At 42.3% G+C, this 23,177-nt stretch overlaps 2 protein-coding genes and 1 pseudogene across 13 annotated transcripts in view; 2 read left to right on the top strand and 1 right to left on the bottom strand.

Annotated features, from left to right (window-relative positions):
* Nucleotides 1–23,177, bottom strand: part of LOC139535551 (band 4.1-like protein 1) — a 122,701-nt gene that overhangs the window by 76,881 nt on the left and 22,643 nt on the right. The window lies entirely within an intron of this gene.
* On the top strand, nucleotides 6,240–10,000 carry LOC139535550 (myb/SANT-like DNA-binding domain-containing protein 4). Of its 4 annotated transcripts, XM_071335048.1 has the most exons (11): nucleotides 6,240–6,624; nucleotides 6,946–7,016; nucleotides 7,104–7,280; nucleotides 7,371–7,432; nucleotides 7,515–7,601; nucleotides 7,689–7,730; nucleotides 7,799–7,972; nucleotides 8,052–8,087; nucleotides 8,186–8,740; nucleotides 9,022–9,133; nucleotides 9,228–10,000. In XM_071335048.1, the coding sequence occupies exons 1-8, from the start codon at nucleotides 6,467–6,469 to the stop codon at nucleotides 8,085–8,087; spliced, it is 807 nt and encodes a 268-aa protein (XP_071191149.1). In that variant the 5' UTR covers nucleotides 6,240–6,466; the 3' UTR covers nucleotides 8,186–8,740; nucleotides 9,022–9,133; nucleotides 9,228–10,000. The 4 variants fall into 4 exon arrangements, with proteins under 4 accessions (XP_071191149.1, XP_071191146.1, XP_071191145.1 ...); XM_071335045.1 differs by having other exon boundaries at nucleotides 7,799–8,087; XM_071335044.1 differs by having other exon boundaries at nucleotides 7,799–8,740.
* On the top strand, nucleotides 18,293–19,604 carry LOC139536502 (general transcription factor II-I repeat domain-containing protein 2A-like; annotated as a pseudogene).

Here is a 23,177-nt window from a genome sequence, read left to right as displayed (position 1 = left end):
CTTCGTTTTAGTAATTAGTAATTACTTTTATGTAGACAACAATTCTACTGATCATGGTTGTTTGTAAGGGGACGCATTAACAAAATAAATAGTTTCTGATAAAGATATTAAAGTATCTGATGATTTTCTATGACAGTAATATAACTTTTTGCAGACAGCCTTCAACACCGCAAATCAATCACTTTGTGCCACAGTTAATGGGTACACATTTGCATTGGTGCCCCTCAGAATGACAGTGCAGTATGCTCTGAATAGGAAATGTGCAGTGCAGACACATGGGTCCGTTGGGACGGTTGGTATAGGAGTGCCATCTAGGCACAAACTGAGTGGCATCCTGCTGCTGCCCAGAGGCAGCTGGCTCCTGCCAATACACCACGGCCTGCTGTCACACAACACTGTCTAGCAGAAACCTGGAGTGGGCGAGCTGCATTTCCTATGCTGTGTGTGGAGTAATAGAGAGCTCACAGAAGGACAGGATAAATGGGTTGCTGGTTCAGTGGATGCTGCTGGCCTAGAGCTCTTTCTAGCTGGCCACAGCAACACAAAGAGTCATCCAGAATACAGACAAAGCAACAGCAGGACAGTGGTATGTGTGTGTGTGTGTGTGTGTGTGTGTGTGTGTGTGTGTGTGTGTGTGTGTGTGTGTGTGTGTGTGTGTGTGTGTGTGTGTGTGTGTGTGTGTGTGTGTGTGTGTGTGTGTGTGTGTGTGTGTGTGTGTGTGTGTGTGTGTGTGTGTGTGTTTTTCAATACAGCCCCAGCATTGCATTGAACACCGACGGAGAGCACCCTCATGAAAAAAAAATACTTTTAGATTACTACTCATCACTACTACACAAGATTTACACAAAACCTACTGGTTTTACTTCGTGATTGCTTTTGAGATGTGTAGTAAACCAGTGGTAATTTATGTAGTAATGAATTGGGATGTTTCACTACTGGTGAACACTACATATTTCCTACTCTAATCATTACATAATTCTCCCTTAAATGATTACTATGTAACTACTTAAAACCTACACAATTCCTACATGTTCAGTATTGAATTATGACACAATGCCTACACATTACTGCTGTTTGCCTACTCAATCCCTATTGAATTACTATTGCCATCTGTGTGTGTAGTGTTGTCCTTTATTATTTCCTACAAAAACCCTTTTGAATTACTATTGAAAACATTTACTAATGCTTGTCTATTCAAAATCACTATTGACATCTTGTTTCACTACTATGTCACTACTAGACTAGTGCACATGTTATTTCCTCAAGTTTCAAACTTTAGATATATCATCTAACAAGTAATAAACTTATACAAACTTAATTGCCATTTTAATTTTTTATTAAATTGACGACGTATTAAATTACATATATACACTTTTGTAAATCCATTTAAGGCCTCGTCTTCATTCAACTTTGACCTTCAGATCATCTTTTTTGTTGCAGTCACATTTTTTTAAAGAAAACTTTTTAGAAAATAAAGCCAAGGACAAGAGACAATCAACTGTTACTCTTACCATCAATGGCCTCCAGTCTTCTTATGTCAAGGGCCTCCTTGGCAACAGGTCAAAATAGGTAAATAGAATGGGTAAGTATACCAATATGAACATACATTTGCATAAAAACACACATACTTATTAGCTAGCATGACGAAAACAGAGGGTACATAGCTACATTTCAATGGGGCTAGCAAACAGCTAGGCTAAGCTCAATACATCTCTATGAAAACGGCTAACACCGCTTTAGCTAGCAATCTTTTTGATGTGGAAAAAACTTATATAAATGGTTAAACAACGACAGAAAGTATTCATAAACCTTAAAGGAAAGTTAAATTTACAGATTGTGCCAGCATAAGGGCTAAGAAAGACAGGATGACAAAGGATGGAAGATAATTACATTCGGGATTGTCAAATATATATTTATTTTTAACTAGGCAAGTCAGTTAAGAACAAATTCTTATTTACAATGACAGCCTACCCCGGCAAAAACCTGGACAACACTGGGCCAATTGTGCGCCGCCATATGGGACTCCCAATCACGGCCGGATGTGATACAGCCTGAATGACTCAAAAACAGTAGCTAGCTAACAACCTCTACTTCCTGTTTTGACATCTTCTGCTGTTGTGAAAAGCCAGTGTAGTCTGGCTGTAGTGTTGTGATACTTATTTACTACCAACATCATGAAGTAAAAACTCTACCTGATTACTATTGACAAGCCTGTGTAGTAAAGCTCTAGTGTTGACTACTTATTTACTACCAACATCAAGTAGAAACAATCTCTACCTGATTACTACTTGAAACACTACTGTTTTCCTACTAAACACTATAAAACTCAACTTGTGAATGTTGAGTAGAGCCTAAACTACACATTCACTACACAATCCCTACATAGTCACTAGTGCACAAATAGCTTTTGTGTAGTAAGGGCAGGCAACACACTCCAAATACAGTGCCCTCCGTAATTATTGGGAAGTGAAGCATTTATACTCCAAAAGTTTGGATTTGAAATCAAACAACGACTATGAGCTTAAAGTGCAGACTGTCAGCTTTAAATCGTTTAAATTGATTAGAAATTAAAGTACTTTTTGTACATAGTTCCCCAATTTTTGTCTGTAACTTTCTCAGCATTGTTCACGATGCCTTCAGGATTATCCGTAATCATGGTTGCATCCACATTTACATTTTAGTCATTTAGCAGACGCTCTTATCCAGAGCGACTTACAGTAGAGTGCATACATTTTTACCTACGGAGACAAGGATATCCCTACCGGCCAAGAGCAGACGCTCTTATCCAGAGCGACTTACAGTAGAATGCATACATTTTATTACATTTTTTACATACTGAGACAAGGATATCCCTACCGGCCAAACCCTCCCTACCGGCCAAACCCTCCCTAACCCGGACGACGCTATGCCAATTGTGCGTCGCCCCACGGATCTCCCGGTTGCGGCCGGCTGCGACAGAGCCTGGGCGCGAACCCAGCCCAGCCTGGGCGCGAACCCAGAGACTCTGGTGGCGCAGCTAGCACTGCGATGCAGTGCCCTAGACCACTGCGCCACCCGGGAGACATTAATGTAGAAGTGTTCATTTACAAATAAAGTGACTCCAAAATGACACAATACATTATTTACCATTCATTTATATTGGGCACAAAAGAATCTGAAACACAACCAAAACAAACAACAAATGCATCCAACAAATTCACAAGCTTGATGTAGTCACTGCGTGCTATAAATATGGTACCAAATACATAACTTTTTACTATTTTAATACACAAGTGAATTTGTCCCAATACTTTTGCTAACCTAAAATGGGGTGCTTATCTCCAAAGCGTGCTGTAATTTCTAAACGGTTCGCCGATATGTATGAAAATACCCTAAAATTAAAGTTGACATTTTGCACGTTAATCTGATAGTCATTGTTTGATTTCAAATCCAAATCCTTGGAGTATATAGCCAAAAGAAGAAAAAATGCTTTACTGTCCCAATAATTACAGAGTGCACTGAAAATTTAGGAACGGTTCCTCATGACATTCCCTGATACCAGTTACCAAAATTATAGAATGTATCTGATATGGCCATCTACAGCCATTCTTCCACCAGTATGCAAAATACTGCAGGGTACTGTGGGTGAGGAACTTCACGCTGGCTGACATAACCAGAGCATGGTGAGGAGGGGAGGAAAGGAGAAGAAGAGACGAGAGGAGGCAGGAGACTATGGCATGGAAGATAGTGCTCAACTATTCTTGCATCAATCACAAGATTAAGCTATGACCAGGAAATTATCCCTCAAATACTATGACAACAGAGACTGAAGCAGTAGTCAGCTACACACACACACACACACACACACACACACACACACACACACACACACACACACACACACACACACACACACACACACACACACACACACAAAAGGAACACCACACACAGCCCTTTTGGAGCATGTGCCCTACAGCTCACTGCTCAGGCAGGCCGAGGGTGGCACAGGGCCATGCCATATGGGCATCTTTGTGGGGGGAGGGGCTGCATACGGATGGCACAAAGTCTGCAGTACAGCGGGAAGGAGCTGGTCTCTGGGCTGAGGAAGGAACCAACCTGTCCACTGGACCAAATAAAAACTCTGTGATACTGGATGGATGGATGGATGTGTCGTCAGATCTCAGACCCACATTCATTGAGTACACAACTGATTTATTAGAAGAGTCCACTCCAACCCTGTGAGAGTCATTCTAATACTCTGCATGTTTTGCAGATGCTGCTTCTCTGTGGTGGGTGTGATGAGGATAGAGACACTGGCCATGGGTGGAAGTAGGTATGGTGCTGCTGCTTAAGCTTGATGCCCTTTCTGATCTGATAGGACTGGAATAATAAGCAGTTAGCTATCTGTTGACGGCTCCGTTACAGCAAGCAGCCGATAAAGCAGAGGTACATCTCTGCAGCTGCACCACATCGCCCCACCGCAAATAATAACAGTGAAGCTCTTTGGGGTGACATTGTAATGATCATGTGCTGCTCAAATCTCTTTAAAAGTAAAGTAGGGTTAAAGATTAATCATCTCTGAGCTCTGGAACCTATATCACCGTAAGGAATTATTCACAAACATGACCGAACAAGATCAGTCACATGTTATAGACGTACAGTACCAGTCAAAAGTTTGGACACACCTACTCATTCAAGGCTTTTTCTTTATTTTCTTTATTTTCTAAATTGTAGAATAAGTGAAGACATCAAAACTATGAAATAACACATATGGAATCAAAATATATTTTATTTAGTAGCCACCCTTTGCACACTCTTGGCATTCTCTCAACCAGCTTCATGAGGTAGTCGCCTGAAATGCATTTCAATTAACAGGTGTGCCTTTAAAAAGTTAATTTGTGCAATTTCTTTCCATCTTAATGCATTTAAGCCAATCCTTGTGACAAGGTAGGGGTGGTATACAGAAGATGGCCCTATTTGGTAAAAGACCAAGTCCATATTATGGCAAGAACAGCTCAAATAAGCAAAGAGAAACTACAGTCCATTATTACTTTAAGACATGAAGGTCAGTCAATACGGAACATTTCAAGAACTTGGAAAGTTTCTTCAAGTGCAGTCGCAAAAACCATCAAGCGCTATGATGAAACTTGCTCTCATGACGACGCGACAGGAAAGGAAGACCCACGGTTACCTCTGCTACAGAGGATAAGTTCATTAGAGTTACCAGCCTCAGATATTGCAGCCCAAGTAAATGCTTCACAGAGTTCAAGTAACAGACACATCAACATCAACCTTTCAGAGGGGACTGCGTGAATCAGGCCTTCATGGTCAAATCGCTGCAAAGAAACCACTACTAAAGGACACCAATAATAAGAAGAGACTTGCTTTGGCCAAGAAACACAAGCAATGGACATTAGACTGGTGGAAATCTGTCCTTTGGTCTGATGAGTCCAAATTTGAGATTTTTGATTACAACCACTGTATCTTTGTGAGACGCAGAGTAAGTAAATGGATGATCTCCGCATGTGTGGTTCCCACCGTGAAGCACGGAGGAGGAGGTGTGATGGTGTGGGGGTGCTTTGCTGGTGACACTGTCAGTGATTTATTTAGAATTCAAGGCACGCTTACCCAGCATGGCTACCACATTCTGCAGCGATACACCATCCCATCTGGTTTGCGCTTAGTGGGACTATCATTTGTTTTTCAACAGAACAATGACCCAACACACCTCCAGGCTGTGTAAGGGCTGTTTGATCAAGAAGGAGAGTGATGGAGTGCTGCATCAGATGACCTGGCCTCCACAATCACCCGACCTCAACCCAATTGAGATGGTTTGGGATGAGTTGGACCGCAGAGTGAAGAAAAAGCAGCCAACAAGTGCTCAGTATATGTGGGAACTCCTTCAAGACTGATGGAAAGCATTCCAGGTGAAGCTGGTTGAGAGAACGTCAAGAGTGTGCAAAGCTGTCATCAAGGCAAAGGGTGGCTACTTTGAAGAATCTAAAATATATTTTGATTTGTTTAACTCTTTTTTTGGTTACTACATGATTCCATATGTGTTATTTCATAGTTTTGATGTCTTCACTATTATTATTCAATGTAGAAAAGAGTAAAAATAAAGAAAAACCTTTAAACTTTTGACTGGTACACCACAGGGTGTAGAAGTGATACCCCAGGGAGAAGCAGCTGAATCCAATGAGACATAATAGATAAGCAAATGCTCAGTTCCACCAGAAACAAAGTTTATTAACTCAGACCTGGGGCCTGTTGCACAAAAGTAGAATTAAGACATCCGGGATAAATGACTCAGCTGAGCTCAATGAAGCCAAAACATGTGCGTCCAGGCTTAATTGGTTGCACAAAGACCAAGCCAGGATGAGCAGACACGGATTCATTAAGCCAGGTGAAACCAATCCTGGATAGGTGCGCGCTCACGGCTCACTCAAATAGACCCCGCCACAGATCACAGATTAACTGATTTACCATGGCAACTAGAGCCGCGTACTTTTCCCCGTCGGAAGCACAAATCCTCATGGAGGCATACGAGGAGGTAAAAGATATAATTAAGAAGAAAGGCAACACCGCCACAGTGATAAAGCAAAGAGAAAAAGCGTGGCAAAGTATTGCAGACCGCCTGAATGCGTAAGTAGTGCACAATTACACACTCACCGCTCCGCTGAAACATCACAATTACAATTCAAATATTTAATTCACATCTCCAAAAATGCAGTTGTACTGTAATTATGAAACGGTTAAATTTTTAATTGAAATGCACTGCAGATATGAGTGAAATTGTGTAAAGTAACTCCATCACACTGTATAAAGCTATGATACATTTTTTGATATTTTTACTGAAAACAAGACAAAAATACCAAGTAATTTTTTGCAGTGTGACTCCATTAAATGTGTGTGTGTGTGTGTGTGTGTGTGTGTGTGTGTGTGTGTGTGTGTGTGTGTGTGTAGATTAAACATGAACGGGCCAAAACGGACATGGCAGCAGGTCAAAATCAAATACAAGAACATTCTGCAGAATGGTATGGTCCCTGACTAATATTTAACAAAGCACAAGCATATATTGTACCCAGAAGGTGCCTGCTCACACATTGTCTGTACTGTTTTAGCAGTGAAAAAGAATACCCACAGACAAGGCACGGGTGGTGGGTCACCAAAGGCTGACCTTACCCCAGCAGAGGACATGGCCTTGGAGCTAAATAAAGGCAGGCCCGTCTTAGAGGGGATCCCTGGGGGGAAAGAGACGAGCATAGGTTCCTCCCAAGATGCCACCCGCTTCATTCAAGGTATGTCCTTCCATCTCTACATGGGATACAACCACATTCATATTGAATCAATTTGGACTGTCTGACTTTGGTTTACCTATTGCCTTGCAGTGTCTGGCAGCACTGTGTTTCTGTTAGAGCCACCAGCACAAGCACCAGACGATGCTGATCCAGTGAGTACTCCATCAAAGGCATACTGTAGGCCTGGCATGTCTTGTCTACTAGCTTCAATATGAATCCGATTAAATGTGATAGGGTGAAGGCCCCAGTGCAGCAGCAACAGCACATGATGGAGACGATGATGAGGAGGAGACCATCTCTCTGGATTCCAGAAGGCATGAGGTATCATGTTAAGACTGTGAAAGTACTATTTACTCTACAATGGTGAGGAGTCCTCATCAAAATCAAAAAATCTAATTTCTTTTACAGGACCCAGATGCTATACAGTGGGAAAACCAGCCTGGCAACATAGTGCGTATTAATAAAAGGACACCACATCCTGCCAAATTCCAGCTGCGCTAATTGTATTGTGTTCACAGAGCTCACAAGCTATCAGAAAGTTGTATGGCAACCACCTCCGGCGCCAAATAGAACTGGCAGACATAGACATTCAGTACAAGAAGAAAAAGATGGAAAATCTTGCACTGGAGTCCGAAATAAAAAAGAGGACAATTAGGAAACTGGACCTTGAAATAAAAAAACTTGAGAGGGAGGTGAGATATGCCTTCAATGTACACTGTATGCTAACTGTAACACAAATGTATTAATCATTATTTTTCTTTCCTCCCCCAGCTCCAAGAAGATGACACAGCTCAAAATAAAAATTAGGTATATTCTCGTAAAGTCAAGTGAGCCATGACATATGAGCTCTTATTGTGAGCACACAGGACGGTGGCATCTTTCTAAGGTTTTTTTTATTTTCCCAGCAATCAGTACAACCAAGTCATCGTTATAAGGCATCGCCCTCTTTTGCCCACCCCCCCAGCACCAGGTGTGGCCACTAGCCTATATGAAGGCCCAAAATTGTGTGTTCCTTTCTGCTCTGACAATGGCATGCCCATTCGTGCGAGATGTGGTGGATGAAGAAGCACTTGTGCTGAGGAGAGCCTTCAGGCGAGAAAGGGTCTTCAGGGACCGGTTGGACCCACTGGCCTTCCCTGATGACCATCTATATGAAAGATACAGGTTTTCTGCAGATGGCATCAGGTATCTATGCAGACTACTGGGTCCCAGGATTAAGCACCGCACTGCACGGAGCCATGCACTGAGTGTGGAGCAAATGGTTTGTGTGGCCTTGCGCTTTTTTGCTAGTGGAGCCTTCCTGTACTCAGTGGGGGATGCAGAACAGCTGAACAAGGCCACAATTTGCCGCACAATAAGGAGTGTGTGTCTGGCTATCAAAGCATTAGCAGATGTCTTCATCTCCTTCCCTGGCCACAGAAGACTCTGTGACATCAAAGAGGAGTTCTATAGGATTGCAGGTAAGAGGATCTACAAATTACAGGACAACTGTTAACACATAGTAGGATACTCATTACTTTGTGTGACAGGTTTCCCCAATGTCATTGGTGCAGTGGACTGCACACACATAAGGATAAAAGCCCCCTCAGGTGCCCATGAGGCCGATTTTGTGAATAGGAAATCCTTTCACAGCATTAATGTTCAGGTGAACATAACTTTTTGATATTGTCCATTGACGAACACTCTGCATTGCCAGTGATGTGCATTGATTGGTGTAATATTCCTCATCTTATGATTTCAGATGGTCTGCAATGCTGACTGTGTGATCAGCAATGTTGTGGCAAAATGGTCTGGCTCAGTCCATGACTCCAGAATCTTTCGGGCCTCTGAAATCTATCAGTGCCTATCACAAGGTAAGCCACACAACCCCTATTTATAACCATCATGGCTGTGTCAAGAATATCACTGTGTTTATGAGGTAGTAATGATGAGATTTTGTGTTGACAGGTGAATTCTCTGGTGTGTTGCTGGGAGACAGGGGGTATGGCTGCCAGCCTTTTCTCCTGACACCTTTCACAGACCCCCAGGAAGCACAGCAGGCCTACAACCATGCCCATGCCAGGACCAGGGCCAGAGTTGAAATGACCTTTGGCCTCCTGAAGGCACGCTTTCACTGCCTTCACAAATTAAGGGTCAGCCCTGTTAGGGCATGTGATATTACTGTGGCTTGTGCTGTCCTCCACAATGTGGCCTGCCTGAGGAAGGAGAGGGCCCCCAGAGTGCCACCAGCCATGGACTGGGACAATCCGGCAATCTTCCCTGATGACGACAGTGGTCGGCTGCTGAGGGACCAATATGTGTTGAATTATTTTAGTTAGTATGTGTGCTTTCAATTTTGGTTAAATATGTCCTGCGGTGGCAGAGGAATTTGGTTTTTTTTGGGTTCGTTTTTTGACGAATTTGGCCTCTTATGATGTTTGTGCGGTATACTGTGTGTAATACAAGGCTGCAGGGAGGCTACTGCATCCATTCATTTGTCTGTTCAGTTGATGTGTATGGATTTGTCCTGCATTTATTTTAGTGTGCAGACATGCAGGGTGTGTTATATACAGACCTTTGAATGTGTATGTATCATTTTGTATAATATGCTTGGATTCTGTGCTTTCCATCTTGTAGAGTCACTGTGACTTCAGTTTCGAAAGGAGCTGATGGTTTACCTGCTTTGTTTTGTCCTTATTCAATAAAGGAACATAATGTTACACATTGTGTTTTTATATTCATATGGAATGTGTATTTGTTTATATGACAGAGTACTAGGGCCACACTGAAGAAAAAGGATAAAGTCATACATTTATGAGGCTGGTTCTTTCTGCAGAAAAGCTACATATTGTTTTTACAGTTTTGATACTTATGACAATGTGATACTTAATATTCTGGCACATCAGCATGTCTTTGTTTATGAAACCATACTGAAGTACAATTTCACGAAATGCCCCACATCTGTCATTTTAACAACTGTCCTCCTTTAAAACAACTGGTTACAATATTATGACTTGTGTTTTTTTCCCCTCTGTGGCCCTAATATTCTATCATTTTATATATAGCCTTATAGTCTATGGGAAACTGTAAATTATCTAATGATAGCAACATCATCTAAAAATCATTTTTTATCCAAAATCATTGAAATTAATGATCACAAACGTTTAAATAATAACAGTGGGTCTAGTTATATGTGATAACAATGTATAGTGAGCAGTGAAATAACTATTGGTTTCCATTTGTGGTGACTGCTGACTGACATTAGGGATGAGATTAAATAGATCCTGGAATTTAGCCTGGTCTGGAGCAGGCTAGCTCCACAGAATAAATCTCCATGGTAATTTATACCATAACATATCCTCCTGCCCCCTATCCATCTTTAGTGCAACCGGATTACGGATCAATTGAGCCAGGATCACCAAGATATCCTGGCTTAATCCCTTATCCTAGTTTTGTGCAACAGGCCCCTGGGGATCATTGATTGAAACACATCCAGATAAATGCTTACTGACTGCACTAGAAAGAGCAGGGAGTGTTTGGTTATTTATGTTTTCTTCCTAGATGAGATTTGCCACACCCCACTGTTTGTTCCATCAATCTCTCACTTCCACAAACTGTCTTCCACTCCTCTCACCCTTCTCCAACTCCTGAAGGAACCTGGTTAACCAATCTCTGCAGCCCCCGGCACTATGCGACATCTGCTGTGCAATCTGTTAGTGGAATCAAGCGTTTATGACACAAGGTCACTCTGCCACAGAAACAAGTCTGAGGGAAGGAGCCACACACATACACATACATCCTGTCCTTGACTCACAGATTATAGGTGGACGTGTTCATTGAAAATTGTATTTAAATTAAATGGACTAATTCAGCTTTAAGGATGTGTTAAATGGAAGTCATATTGTACTGTATGCAGGGTTGGGAAGTAACAGATTACATGTAAACGGTAACTGTAATCCGTTACCAGTAAAAATATTGTAATCAGATTACAGATACTTTTGAAAAACTAGATGTGTCACGCCCTGACCTTAGAGAGCCTGTTTATTTCTCTATTTGGTTAGGTCAGGGTGTGATTTGGGTGGGCATTCTAGTTTTCTATTTCTTTGTTGCCGGGTATGGTTCCCAATCAGAGGCAGCTGTCTGTCGTTGTCTCTGATTGGGAATCATACTTAGGCGGCCTGTTTTTCCACCCTAGTTTGTGGGATGTTGTTTTTGCACAGTAGCTGTATAGCCCTGCAGAACTCTACGTTCGTTTTTTTCCCCCTTTGTTGTTTTTGGTGTTCATCCTAATAAAGTACGATGAACACTTTCCAAGCTGCGCTTTGGTCTCATTCCGACGACGGACGTAACAAGATGATTACTTCGTGGATTACTTTTAAATTCAGAAAGGATGTTTGTGGTAAAAAAATCTTTGACACTTCTGTTTTCTCAATGACATTTAAATCAGCATTGAAAAAAGGCGCAAGATTAAGTTTGTGTCACCTGAGCGAGTCTGACTAGAAGTCAGAGACCACTATAATGACACACCACTGTAGACCACGCACTGCTGTCGGCATTCAAAGATTATCCAACTTGAATAAACGCTTGGAGGTAAGGATGACAGCAGTGGTGTGGTCTACAGTGATACAGATATCACTTATTATTTACATACTGTAGCGCATTGATGCGGATGTGAACAACACTCTCTCCTTTAGCTATTTGCACCTGGTGTGTGGATGTTGTGGATGGCTGTTCACAAATCTAAATGTGTATTTGAACCCAATAATGGTTGAATTCAAGAAGTTTAAACTGCCTATCAAACATTGTTTTTGAAACCAGTGGACAGCCAGTGAAAAATGCACTCTTGCAACAGCTGCACAGTGCAGATTCCAGCCTATGGAATAAAAGTGGGGCTTTTATTGCTCAGTCTAATTCACGCTGATAATTTTTTTTTTAAACACAGGCCTAATGGACAGATGCTCAAACTCGAACACTTTTGATAGACATAAAGGGGCAATCTGTAGTTGGTACAGCCGTTTCTGGATTTATAGATTATAACATGGATATTTTTTGGGTTCTCACAGTTGAACTAAGCTCGTGAGGCATTTATAAGTTATATTCTTCAAGAGTCAATGGATCTTGAAGAATATAACTTATAAATGCCTCATGAGCTTAGTTCAAGTGTCACACTCCATGAGAACTCAAAATATAAGCTTGTTTTTCTCTAATGTTTGTAAACATTGTGAATGCAAACAAACACTGTATAGCCTCATAACATGATTAAAACAACAATTTTGATATCATGTATTATCAGTCCTTGCAGCTCTGTCTATTAATCTGAGTGGTTACATTTCTCCAGGCCCATCCCTCAGCTTTTTACCAAAACAGAGGCGGGGCAACCGTTTTGTTATTGTTTCATCTGTGGATTTGCCCTTTAAAACAGCTGCATATTATCAAGATATCAAAGTGTCACCAACAAAAAGGTCAACAATAAGCATATAGCAAATAATTGTTCACATGTAAATAGCACTTTTCAGTAGTGCTCAAAGCATGCCGTTCAATGAGCATAGCAGCATTTATCTTTCAACTAGAATCAATGAGCCCAATCAGTCCTCCATGACAGCAAAATCATAAACAACAGAGTATGGCTGGCTAATAAGTCCTTCGTTTTGGGGTTATGCTCGGGTAAAACAATTCGTCTAATCTATACTTCCATATTTCCAAGTCCTATTCTTGAAGATCAAGGGGTATAACGTTGAATGTAATGACTGGAAATCTGATATATCTTGACAATAAAAACCAGTCTAATTTAATCGTATTATTATATGTAGTAGAAAACAATGGGTTAAAAGAAGCCAACATGGCCAACTATGTAAACGTTAACAATAGATGTTGTTCAATTGGGAACATACATCTTTGTCTTCAGGGGGTAGTAATCTAAATGTAATCAGATTACATTACTGAGTTTGGTCAATCTGAAAGTAAATGAAGAATTACAATTTGGGACAGGTAACTAGTAACGGATTACATTTAGAAAGTAACTTACCCAACCTTGACTGTATGCATCCCTCATGTCATACTGTATTTACTAGGGGGTGTGCTGCGTAGTTGGACAAAACTAGTATCATAACGGATACGAGCAATTGTCCTGATACGATTTTGATCAGAGTATATTTTTTATTATAATCCGTGATCGGAATTATTTTGATTTTGGGTGCCAGCGTGCATCTTTCAATCAAATGCAAATTGCTACATGTTCTAAATAGCTCAACTGGCTAGTTTTCCTGTCTGTAAAGAGAAGGGTGGACTGTACGTTGATCCTGCTGCTCTGATTGGTCCACTCGCTTTGCTTCATAATTTCACCCAACCACTTCTCCTTGCATATTTCGGTCTGATCATTTCTTGATGCTGCCTACTGTTAGCCTGCTACTATTGTCAATCAAATGGGTTGGACGTTTGCGCAAGCTCTCAAAGTGCATAGTATCTAACAAGCAGGGAGAGGGTAGGGAGAAAAGATGAAACGTTGATGCGCATTCTGACTGAGTGACAGCAAACTGCGCGCTGCAAATTGAGGACACAGACACACACACACACACACACCCTACGTGCTGCTCCTAATCTGAATCATATTTGGTCTATAGACGTGCAAAATCTATTTAGGCATATTAAAACACTTCTGCGTTTTCCGATCACGAGTATCATCCGATCCGACTATCAACTGGCAATTATGGATACATTTCCGATGGCATTGAGGAGTACACCACATCAGTCACTGGCTTCATCGATGACGTTGTCCCCACAGTAACTTTTAAGAAATCCCGCTATGCCCTCCGACGAACCATCAAACAGGCAAAGCAGGACTATGATCGAATCATACTACACCGGCTCCGATGCTCGTCGGATGTGGCAGGGCTTGCAAACTATTACAGACTACAAAGGGAAGCACAGCTGAGAGATGCCCAGTGACACGAGCATACCAGACGAGCTAAATTACTTCTATGCTCACTTCGAGGCAAGTAACACTGAAACATTCATGAGAGCACCAGCTGTTCTGGACGACTGTGTGCTCACGCTCGCCACAGCTGACGTAAGACCTTTAAACAGGTCAACATTCACAGGGCTGCAGGGCCAGACAGATTACAAGGATGTGTACTCCGAGCATGCACTGCCCAACTGGCAAGTGTAATCACTGACATTTTCGACCTCTTCCTGTGTCTGTAATACCAGCATGTTTCAAGCAGACCACTCTGTGCCCAAGTACACTAAGATAACCTGCCTAAATAAACTGGTCATCTCTGTATACCCGTCGCAAGACCCACTGGTTGTTGCTTATTTATTCAACTTTCTTAGGCCTGGCTCCCCCTATCTGAGACATACAACACCCGTTCTGCCAGTCACATTCTGTTAAATGCCCCCAAAGTACACACATCCCTGGGTCACTCGTCTTTTCAGTTCGCTGCAGCTAACGACTGGAATGAGCTGCAACAAACACTCAAACTGGAAGTTTTATCTCCATCTCTTCATTCAAAGACTCAATCATGGACACTTACTGACAGTTGTGGCTGCTTTGCGTGATGTATTGTTGTCTCTACCTTCTTGACCAACAATGTTTGTACCCTGTTTTGTTACCAGAGTACAAACATTGTGCTGTTACCATGTTGTGTTGCTACCATGGTGTTGTCATGTTGCTACCATGCTGTGTTGTAATGTGTTGCTGCCATGCTATGTTGTCATCTTAGGTCTCTTTATGTAGTGTTGTCGTGATGTGTGTTTGTCCTATATTTTTTATGCCTTTTGGTAGGCCGTCATTGTAAAGAAGAATTTGTTCTTGACTGACTTTCCTAGTTAAATAAAGGTTCAATAAAATTAAAATAAATAAATTACTACCGACCCATATCACTCATGTCTGTAGCCATGAAGTGCATTGAAAGTCTGGTCATGGCTCACAACACCATTATCCCAGAAATTCTAGACCCACTCCAATTTGCATACCGCTCCAACAGATCCACAGATGATGCAATCTCTATTGCACTCCACACTGCCCTTTCCCACCTGGACAAAATGAACACCTATGTGAGAATGCTATTCATTGACTACAGCTCAGCATTCAACACCATAGTGCCCTCAAAACTCATCACTAAGCTAAGGACCCTGGGACTAAACACCTCCCTCTGCAACTGGATCCTGGAGTTCCTGAGGGGCTGCCCCCAGGTGGTAAGGGTAGGTAACAACACATCCGCCACGCTGATCCTTAACACGGGGGCCCCTCAGGGGTGTGTGCTCGGTCCCCACCTGTGCTCCTTGTTCACTCATGACAGCACGGCCAGGCACAACTCCAACACCATCATTAAGTTTGCCGATGACACAACAGTGGTAGGCCTGATCACCGACAACGATGAGACAGCCTATAGGGAGGAGGTCAGAGACCTGGCCATATGGTGCAAGGAGAACAACCTCTCCCTCAACGTGATCAAGACTAAGAAGATGATTGTGAACTACAGGAAAAGGAGGACCGAGCACGCCCCCATTCTCATCGACGGGGCTGTAGTGGAGCAGATTGAGAGCTTCAAGTTCCTTGGTGTCCACATCACCAACAAACTAACATGGCCCAAGCACACCAAGACAGTTGTGAAGAGGGCATGACAAAACCTATTCCCCCTCAGGAGACTGAAAAGATTTGGCATGGGTCCTCAGATCCTCAGAAGGTTTAACAGCTTTACCATCGAGAGCATCCTGACTGGTTGCATCACCGCCTGGTATGGCAACTGCTCGGCCTCCGACCGCAAGGCACTACAGAGGGTAGTGCGTACGGCCCAGCACATCACTGGGGCCAAGCTTCCTGCCATCCAGGACCGCTATACCAGGCAGTGTCAGAGGAAGGCCCTAAAAATTGTCAAAGACTCCAACCACCCTAGTCATAGACTGTTCTCTCTGCTACCACACGGCAAGCGGTACCGGAGCACCAAGTCTAGGTCCAAAAGGCTTCTAAACAGCTTCTACCCCCAAGCCATAAGACTACCGAACATCTAATCAAATGGCTACTCAGACTACTTCCATTGCTCCCCCCCCCCTCTTTTACACGTATTATCTATGCATAAATCACTTTAATAACTCTACCCACATAAATATATTACCTCAATTACCTTGACTAACAGGTGCCACCACACATTGACTCTGTACAGGTACCCCAATATATATATATAGCCTCACAATTGTTATTTTACTGCTGCTCTTTAATTATTTGTTACTTAATTATTTTATTTTTGTATTTTTCTTAAAACTGCATTGTTGGTTAAGGGCTTGTAAGTAAGCATTTCACTGTAAGGTCTACACCTGTTGTATTCGGCCCATGTTACATACAGTAGGGAGAACAAGTATTTGATACACAATAAAATGCAAATTAATTACTTAAAAATCATACAATGTGATTTTCTGGATTTTTGTTTTAGATTCCGTCTCTCACAGTTGAAGTGTACCTATGATAAAAATGACAGACCTCTACATGCTTTGTAAGTAGGAAAACCTGCAAAATCGGCAGTGTATCAAATACTTGTTCCACTGTATACATTTGGCTTTGATTTGAAGTACGAGTATAGTCGGGTAGGCACACTCCTAGTATAATGATGTAGCATGGAAAGCCATTGAAGTTTCTGAGGACTCATGCTGGATCAAGTCTTTGTATTTCACAGCTAACAGGCATGCTTACATCCAGGGAGCTACTCCACTAGGCTCAGAGACAAAGAGCCTAGTGAGGGAAATGGCCCTGAAACAGAAGAATTTAACAAATCTCTTTACAACGCTTAGTATTTCTCTCGGTCTCTGTCTGTTCTTCATTGGCATTCATTCTGGTAGTAGATTGAGCTTTAGCCTACCCCTCTGCTCTATCATGTGAATTATAGTGCCTACAAGCATGTCATAACACCACATGTCAAAGCAGTTGGCTCAAGCACATACAGATCTGTTACCAGCCAGGCATTGCCTGCTATTGTATTCACACTGAAGGCTACACTTCTGTGGTAAAGCAATTCCAAAGCTGTTGTATGTTGTCCACCGCCAGATCTCGCCTCAGGCCCAGCATAACCTCTGCTCTGTGTTTGATGAGTCCTTGTGAGCTTTGTAGTGGAAGAATAAGAAGGTGATACTCGCAACTGGCGACTAGCTGGCGTGGGATGTCTCAATCACGGTTTATGACATTGTTTGGATGGTTGACCATTTGTGGGCTATCACAGAGGTCAAACACACCTTATCTGGGGCTTTCTCCGGGAGGGAGGTTTCCACAGTACCCTGGGAGCACAGACACTGTTGGCGTTGTGAAGACAGATTAAAACAGGCCTGGGCAAAGGCCGGCCCGGGGGCCGTTTGCGGTCCGCGACCTGATTCAATATGGATTGCGGAATCATGCTCAGATCAAAGAATTTGCGATAGTAAAGCTTTGAAAAATGTATTTGTTATTCAAATTAAAATCCCAATGAATACTTGCCTTTGTGTAATGATTTAACGCCCACCGCTTGTGGGACATTTATTATTTATCTATTTTGAAGGCACGTATAAATAACAACTGCACAAGGAGAGACAGTGACTGACACACACGTCACAGTTACAAATAGAAGCTAGCTCGAAATTGTGCAAAAACAAGTTTTTCTAAGATTTCAAAGAAAAGGAAAGAGGACAATGAATGTAGGGTGTTCCAGCAAGAATGGACATCGAAATATTTCTTTATTGAGGTATCAGGGAAAGCTGTGTGCTTAGTGTGCAAAGAGAGCGTCGCTGTATTGAAAGACTACAACTTGTCCCGACACTTCCAGATGAAGCATGCAGAGAAATATAGGAATATGTCTTCTGAGCAGAGGACAAGTGCATCAAAAGAGTTGCTTTCTCTGTTGCAAAAGCAGCAAGGACTTTTCATAAAACTGCATTCAGCAAACGACGGAATTGGGAGAGCTAGCTATAGGAAGCTATTCGTTGAGGGCGAATTCATTAAAGAATGTTTAATTGATACTTTGCCCCGACAAGAAAGAGCTGTTTGAAAATGTTTCCCTATCAAGACAGAGAATATGGAACAACAGTTGAAAGACAAGGTAAAGGATTTCACCTATTTCTCCTGGGCCCTGGATGAGAGCAGTGATGCACATGAAACGGCATAGTTGTTGATATTCTTACGAGGCATAACCCCAGACTTTGAAATTACAGAGGAGCTTGCTTCAGTGCAGTCAATGAAGAGCACAACCACAGGGAAAGATTTATTATAGGAGGTTAATAAGTGTGGGACAAAGCTGGGACTGAGTTTTGAAAAGTCATCCAGTGTGACCACTGATGGGTGCCCAAACTTGACAGGAAAAAACGTTGGCCTTTTGAAAAGGATTCAAGATCAAGTAGTTGAGCTGAACCCAGATCCAAAAAAATATTTTCCTGCATTGCATTATTCATCAGGAGGTGCTCTGTAAATGTGTTCTGAAAATGAGCCATGTTGTGGATACAGTCACTAAAGTGGTAAACTTCATAAGAGCAAAATCATTCAACCACAGGCACTTTGTCTCACTGTTGGAAGAGACAGAGTCGGGTGATGCAGATCTCCCCACCACACAAACGTGAGATGGCTGAGTTTGGGGAAGGTGTTTAAAAGGGTGTGGGACCTGGAGTCGGAGATTGCTGAGTTTTTGCAAATGAAAGGAAAATATGTGGATTTCCCTCAACTGCAAGATAAAGAATGGTTGGCTGATTTTGCCTTCACCGTGGACATAATGGCCCTCATGAATGAACTGAGTTCAAAACTACACGGGAAGGGCCTTTTCGCACACCAGATGTACAGCCTTGTCAAAGCCTTCAAGGGAAAATTACTCCTCCTGACCCACCAAGTAGAAACCAACAATCTCACCCACCTTCCGACACTACTAGTCTGTTCGCTATCAGATGACCAGCGGGAGAAGTATACATCGCTGCTGTGTGCTTTGAACGGTGAGTTTTCCCGTCGTTTTGAGGATTTCAAAGTGTTGGAAAATGACATGCTGTTAGTTTCCTCTCCTTTCACCTTCAATGTGGATAACGCTCCCACTGACCTGCAACTTGAGCTTATCGATCTTCAGTCTGATGCAGTGATTGGAGAACTATTCAAAACAATGTCACTGACAAGGTTCTATGCATCTCTTGACGAACAAAACTTCCAAAGATTAGGAGTCATGCTCAGAAGATGTTTGTACTGTTTGGGTCAACCTATGTATGTGAACAGACATTTTCAGTGATGAAATATAACAAGTCAAGGCACAGATCATCTCTTACTGACTCTCACCTTTCAGCAATCCTGCGTATAGCAACATATGAAACTATACCTGACTTCACTGCTCTAGTCAATACCCATCAGAGACTTCACTCCTCACACCAATTGACTAGTTTAAATGTAATGTTGAGTTCTCTCTCTTGTGTTTTTGTGCATACCCGTTAACAAGAGTTCTGTCCTTTGTGCTGAATGCAGTGTACTTTTCCCTCCGTGTAATTCAATGCATGTTTAATAATGAAAATACCTACCAAAAAAAGAACATGGATGTGGTTTATTTCTGTGCATGTTAAAAAAGTTAAATAAGTAGCATATCTGGATGTGATTTACAGTAGATATATCTGTCAACACAGTCATACACATGACGTATAATCCTGTAATATGATTCTGGCCAGTGATGGCAAAAATATACTCTAATGTGGCACTCCATGGAAAATCATTGCCCAGGCCTGTATTAAAACGTGAAATAGACTAAATGAATGTTACTATGTGAATTAAATTGTCATGTTTGGATTGTTTCAATAGTTCATAAAGAGCAATGAATTTTGATATGTTTCATTGTACTGTAAGTGCTATTGATAATTGTTACATGGAAACTTATTTTGTTCATTGGATGGAGGACAGTTCAAAGAGGAGTGACACAGGGGTGCTTTCCTATCATTTAAATTGAGTTGATTATAATCTGGGTGTGTTTTCATGGTTATTTTTTTACTAGCAAAGTGCAAAGAAATGTTAATTCAGGTTGGGGGGTCAAGTTCCTGCTTGAATTTTTCTTTTATTTAACTAGGCAAGTCAGCTAAGAACACATTCTTATTTACAATGACAGCCTACTCTGGACAACACTGAGCAAATTGTGCGCCACCCTATCGTGCAGACACCCAATCACAGCTGGTTGAATCATACAGCCTGGAATTGAACCAGGGTCTGTAGTGAAAACTCTGGCACTGAGATGCAGTTCCCTAGACTGCTGCACCACTCGGGAGTCCTGGTTAACAGAAGAGTGAATTTGTTCATACTTTGAGAACTTGTTACCAAGCTCCTGCGTATATCACACACTTAGTTTTTTCTCTTAGAGATTATTCTGAATTGAAGACACATGTTAGCACGTTACATCTTATTTAGTCGATGGTCATTTACTCTGAGTAGTCTGTAATGTATCATGTACACTAAGTGTTTGAGTGTTAATTATTTTGTGACTAATAAATTATATTAGCTGAATTGAGTAAATGCATTCCTCATTTTACAGAGTATTTAGTAGGTATATTCGTAGTTCTTATTTACACTATATACTACACATGCTCGGGCCCCACCACGACATCTCTGATCTGTTTGCCTCAATAAATTACTGCTAGAACATTGGTCGCCAGGATGAGCTATTTGTATCTAGTCTCTTAATAATTGCATAACGGTGCAAGTTAGACATGTTCATTATACTCATACTAAGTGGTGATGTGAGGCTCGCTAGCTTGACTAGACTCCTACAGAGACGTAAAGTGCCTGTTGCATTGATTCACATAATATTGGAGTCAGATTGATATAGATGAATGTAGTTTATTATTATATTGAACATAATTGTTGGATAATTTCCATCCAAACTATAAATGGTGATTCATCTTCAGTTTATGGGGATTTCTACCAAAGTACAGCTTCACCCTGAACAGCCTTCAGCTGAGTTGACACAGAGGGGTAGTATTCACTAGGGCTGAGTGAAATCTATATGGGAGAAGGTAAGTGGGTCTCCTCAACGCAGTTAATTGCATTAAGGCTGGTGGATACTCTCATGACATTGTTATTATGGCACTGTGGATGCCTGTCTCTGTATCTGATGTCTTGCCACAGGGTCCAGTATGGCGCAGTTGGTTGAGCATGGCACCTGCAGTGTCAGGGTTGTGGGTTCAATTCTCACAGGGGACGGTTACAACTGAAAAGGTATGTACTATAAGTCACTCTGGATAAGAGCATCTGCAAGAATGTTAAGTTCCTGACTGCTAGAGAAATGCTCTGGTATTTACACTTTAGTCATTTATCAGACACTCTTATCCAGAGCGACATACAGTTAGTGCATTCATCTTAAGATAGCTAGGTGAGGCAACCACATATCACAGGCATAGAAAGAAACATGTTCCTCAATAGCGTAGCTGTCAGTAGAGTCAGAGCTAGAAGGGGGGGGGATCAAGTGCAAGTGCTGGTTAAGTGTTCTTTTTATTTATTTATTTATTTATTTGGGGAGGGGATCGAAGTGAGGAGGATTATTTAAGCTACTGTTTGAAGAGGTAGGGTTTCAGATGTTTTCGGAAGATGGGCAGGGACTCTGCTGTCCTAGCTTCAAGGGGAAGCTGGTTCCACCATTGGGGTGCCAGGACAGAGAAGAGCTTGGACTGGGCTGAGTGGGAGCTGCCCTCCCGTTGCGGGTGGAGGATTGAGTGGGCAGGTTTTCGGGTGGCCAGACCTCACTAGTCACAGGATGTCATCTGGAGAGAAAGGGTAGAAAGAGGTCAAGGCGTAGGGTAGTTTTGTGTGAGTGAGACCAGTGGACTCAATAGGCTGAATGAGTAGCAGATGTCGTCAACCTTTTTTTCAAAGTGGTTGACAAAGTTGTCTGCAGAGAGGGAGGAGGGAGGGGTTGGGGTGGAGGATTAAGTGGAAAATAGTTTCCTAGGGTTAGAGGAAGAAGCTTGAAATTTAGAGTGGTAGAAAGTGGCTTTAGCAGTGGATACAGAGGAAGAGAAGGTAGAGAGGAGGAACTGAAAGGATGATAGGTCCTCCGGAGGTTTTGTTTTTCTCAATTTTCGCTCAGCTGCCCGTAGCCCTGTTCTGTAAGCTTGCAATGAGTCACTCAGCCACGGAGCAGGAGGGGGGGAAGGAAAGGGGACAGTGCGAGTCATAGGATGCAGAAAGGGAGTAGAGTAGGGTCGAAGAAGCAAAATCAGGAGACAGAAGAGAGATGGATTTAGCAGAATGGAGAGATAAGACAGTAGTGGGAGAGAGAGAGAGAGCGAAGATTGCGACGGCGCATGATCATCTGGGTAGGGGCTGAGTGGTTAGGGTTGGAGGAAAGGGAGACAGAAAAGGAAACAAATTAATCAGACACCTGGAGGGGGTTGCAGTGAGATTAGTAGGCGAGCAGACTAGTAAAGATGAGGTCAAGCGTATTGCCTGCCTTGTGAGTTGGAGGGATTGGGAAAGGGTGAGGTCAAAAGAGGCAAGTAGGGGAAAGAGAGAGTTGGAAAGAAATTAAATCGAAGGCAGACGTAGGGAGGTTGAAGTCACCAAGTATGAAGAGCAGTGAGCCATCGTCAGAAAATTGAGCTAATCAAGGTACCAAGGTCATTGAGGAACTCTCCAAGGGCACCTGGTGGGCGATAGATGACAAAAATGTTAAGCTTGAGCGGACAAGTGACAGTGACAGCATGGAATTCAAATGAGGAGATGGACGACTCCTCGGCATACTATCGCACGTTCATGTGGCACGCCTGTGACCTTAGCTCAGGTTGAAGCTCACATGAATAATCGCAGCCATTGGGCTTCTCATTACTGCGGCATGGTTGGAGCTCACAGAAAACAGCAGGTGAAAACAAGGTCAGAAGCCCTTGACTAGTCTCTGTCTCAGAGCTATGGTAATGCTGCAGAAAGGTGTGTAAAGTGCAAACTAACTGTCTCAAATCATA

Source organism: Salvelinus alpinus, chromosome 12 (assembly GCF_045679555.1).
Source record: "Salvelinus alpinus chromosome 12, SLU_Salpinus.1, whole genome shotgun sequence".
Lineage (NCBI taxonomy): Eukaryota > Metazoa > Chordata > Actinopteri > Salmoniformes > Salmonidae > Salvelinus > Salvelinus alpinus.
The sequence above is the reverse complement of the archived record's forward strand: the minus strand, read 5'-3'. Positions and strand labels throughout refer to the sequence as shown.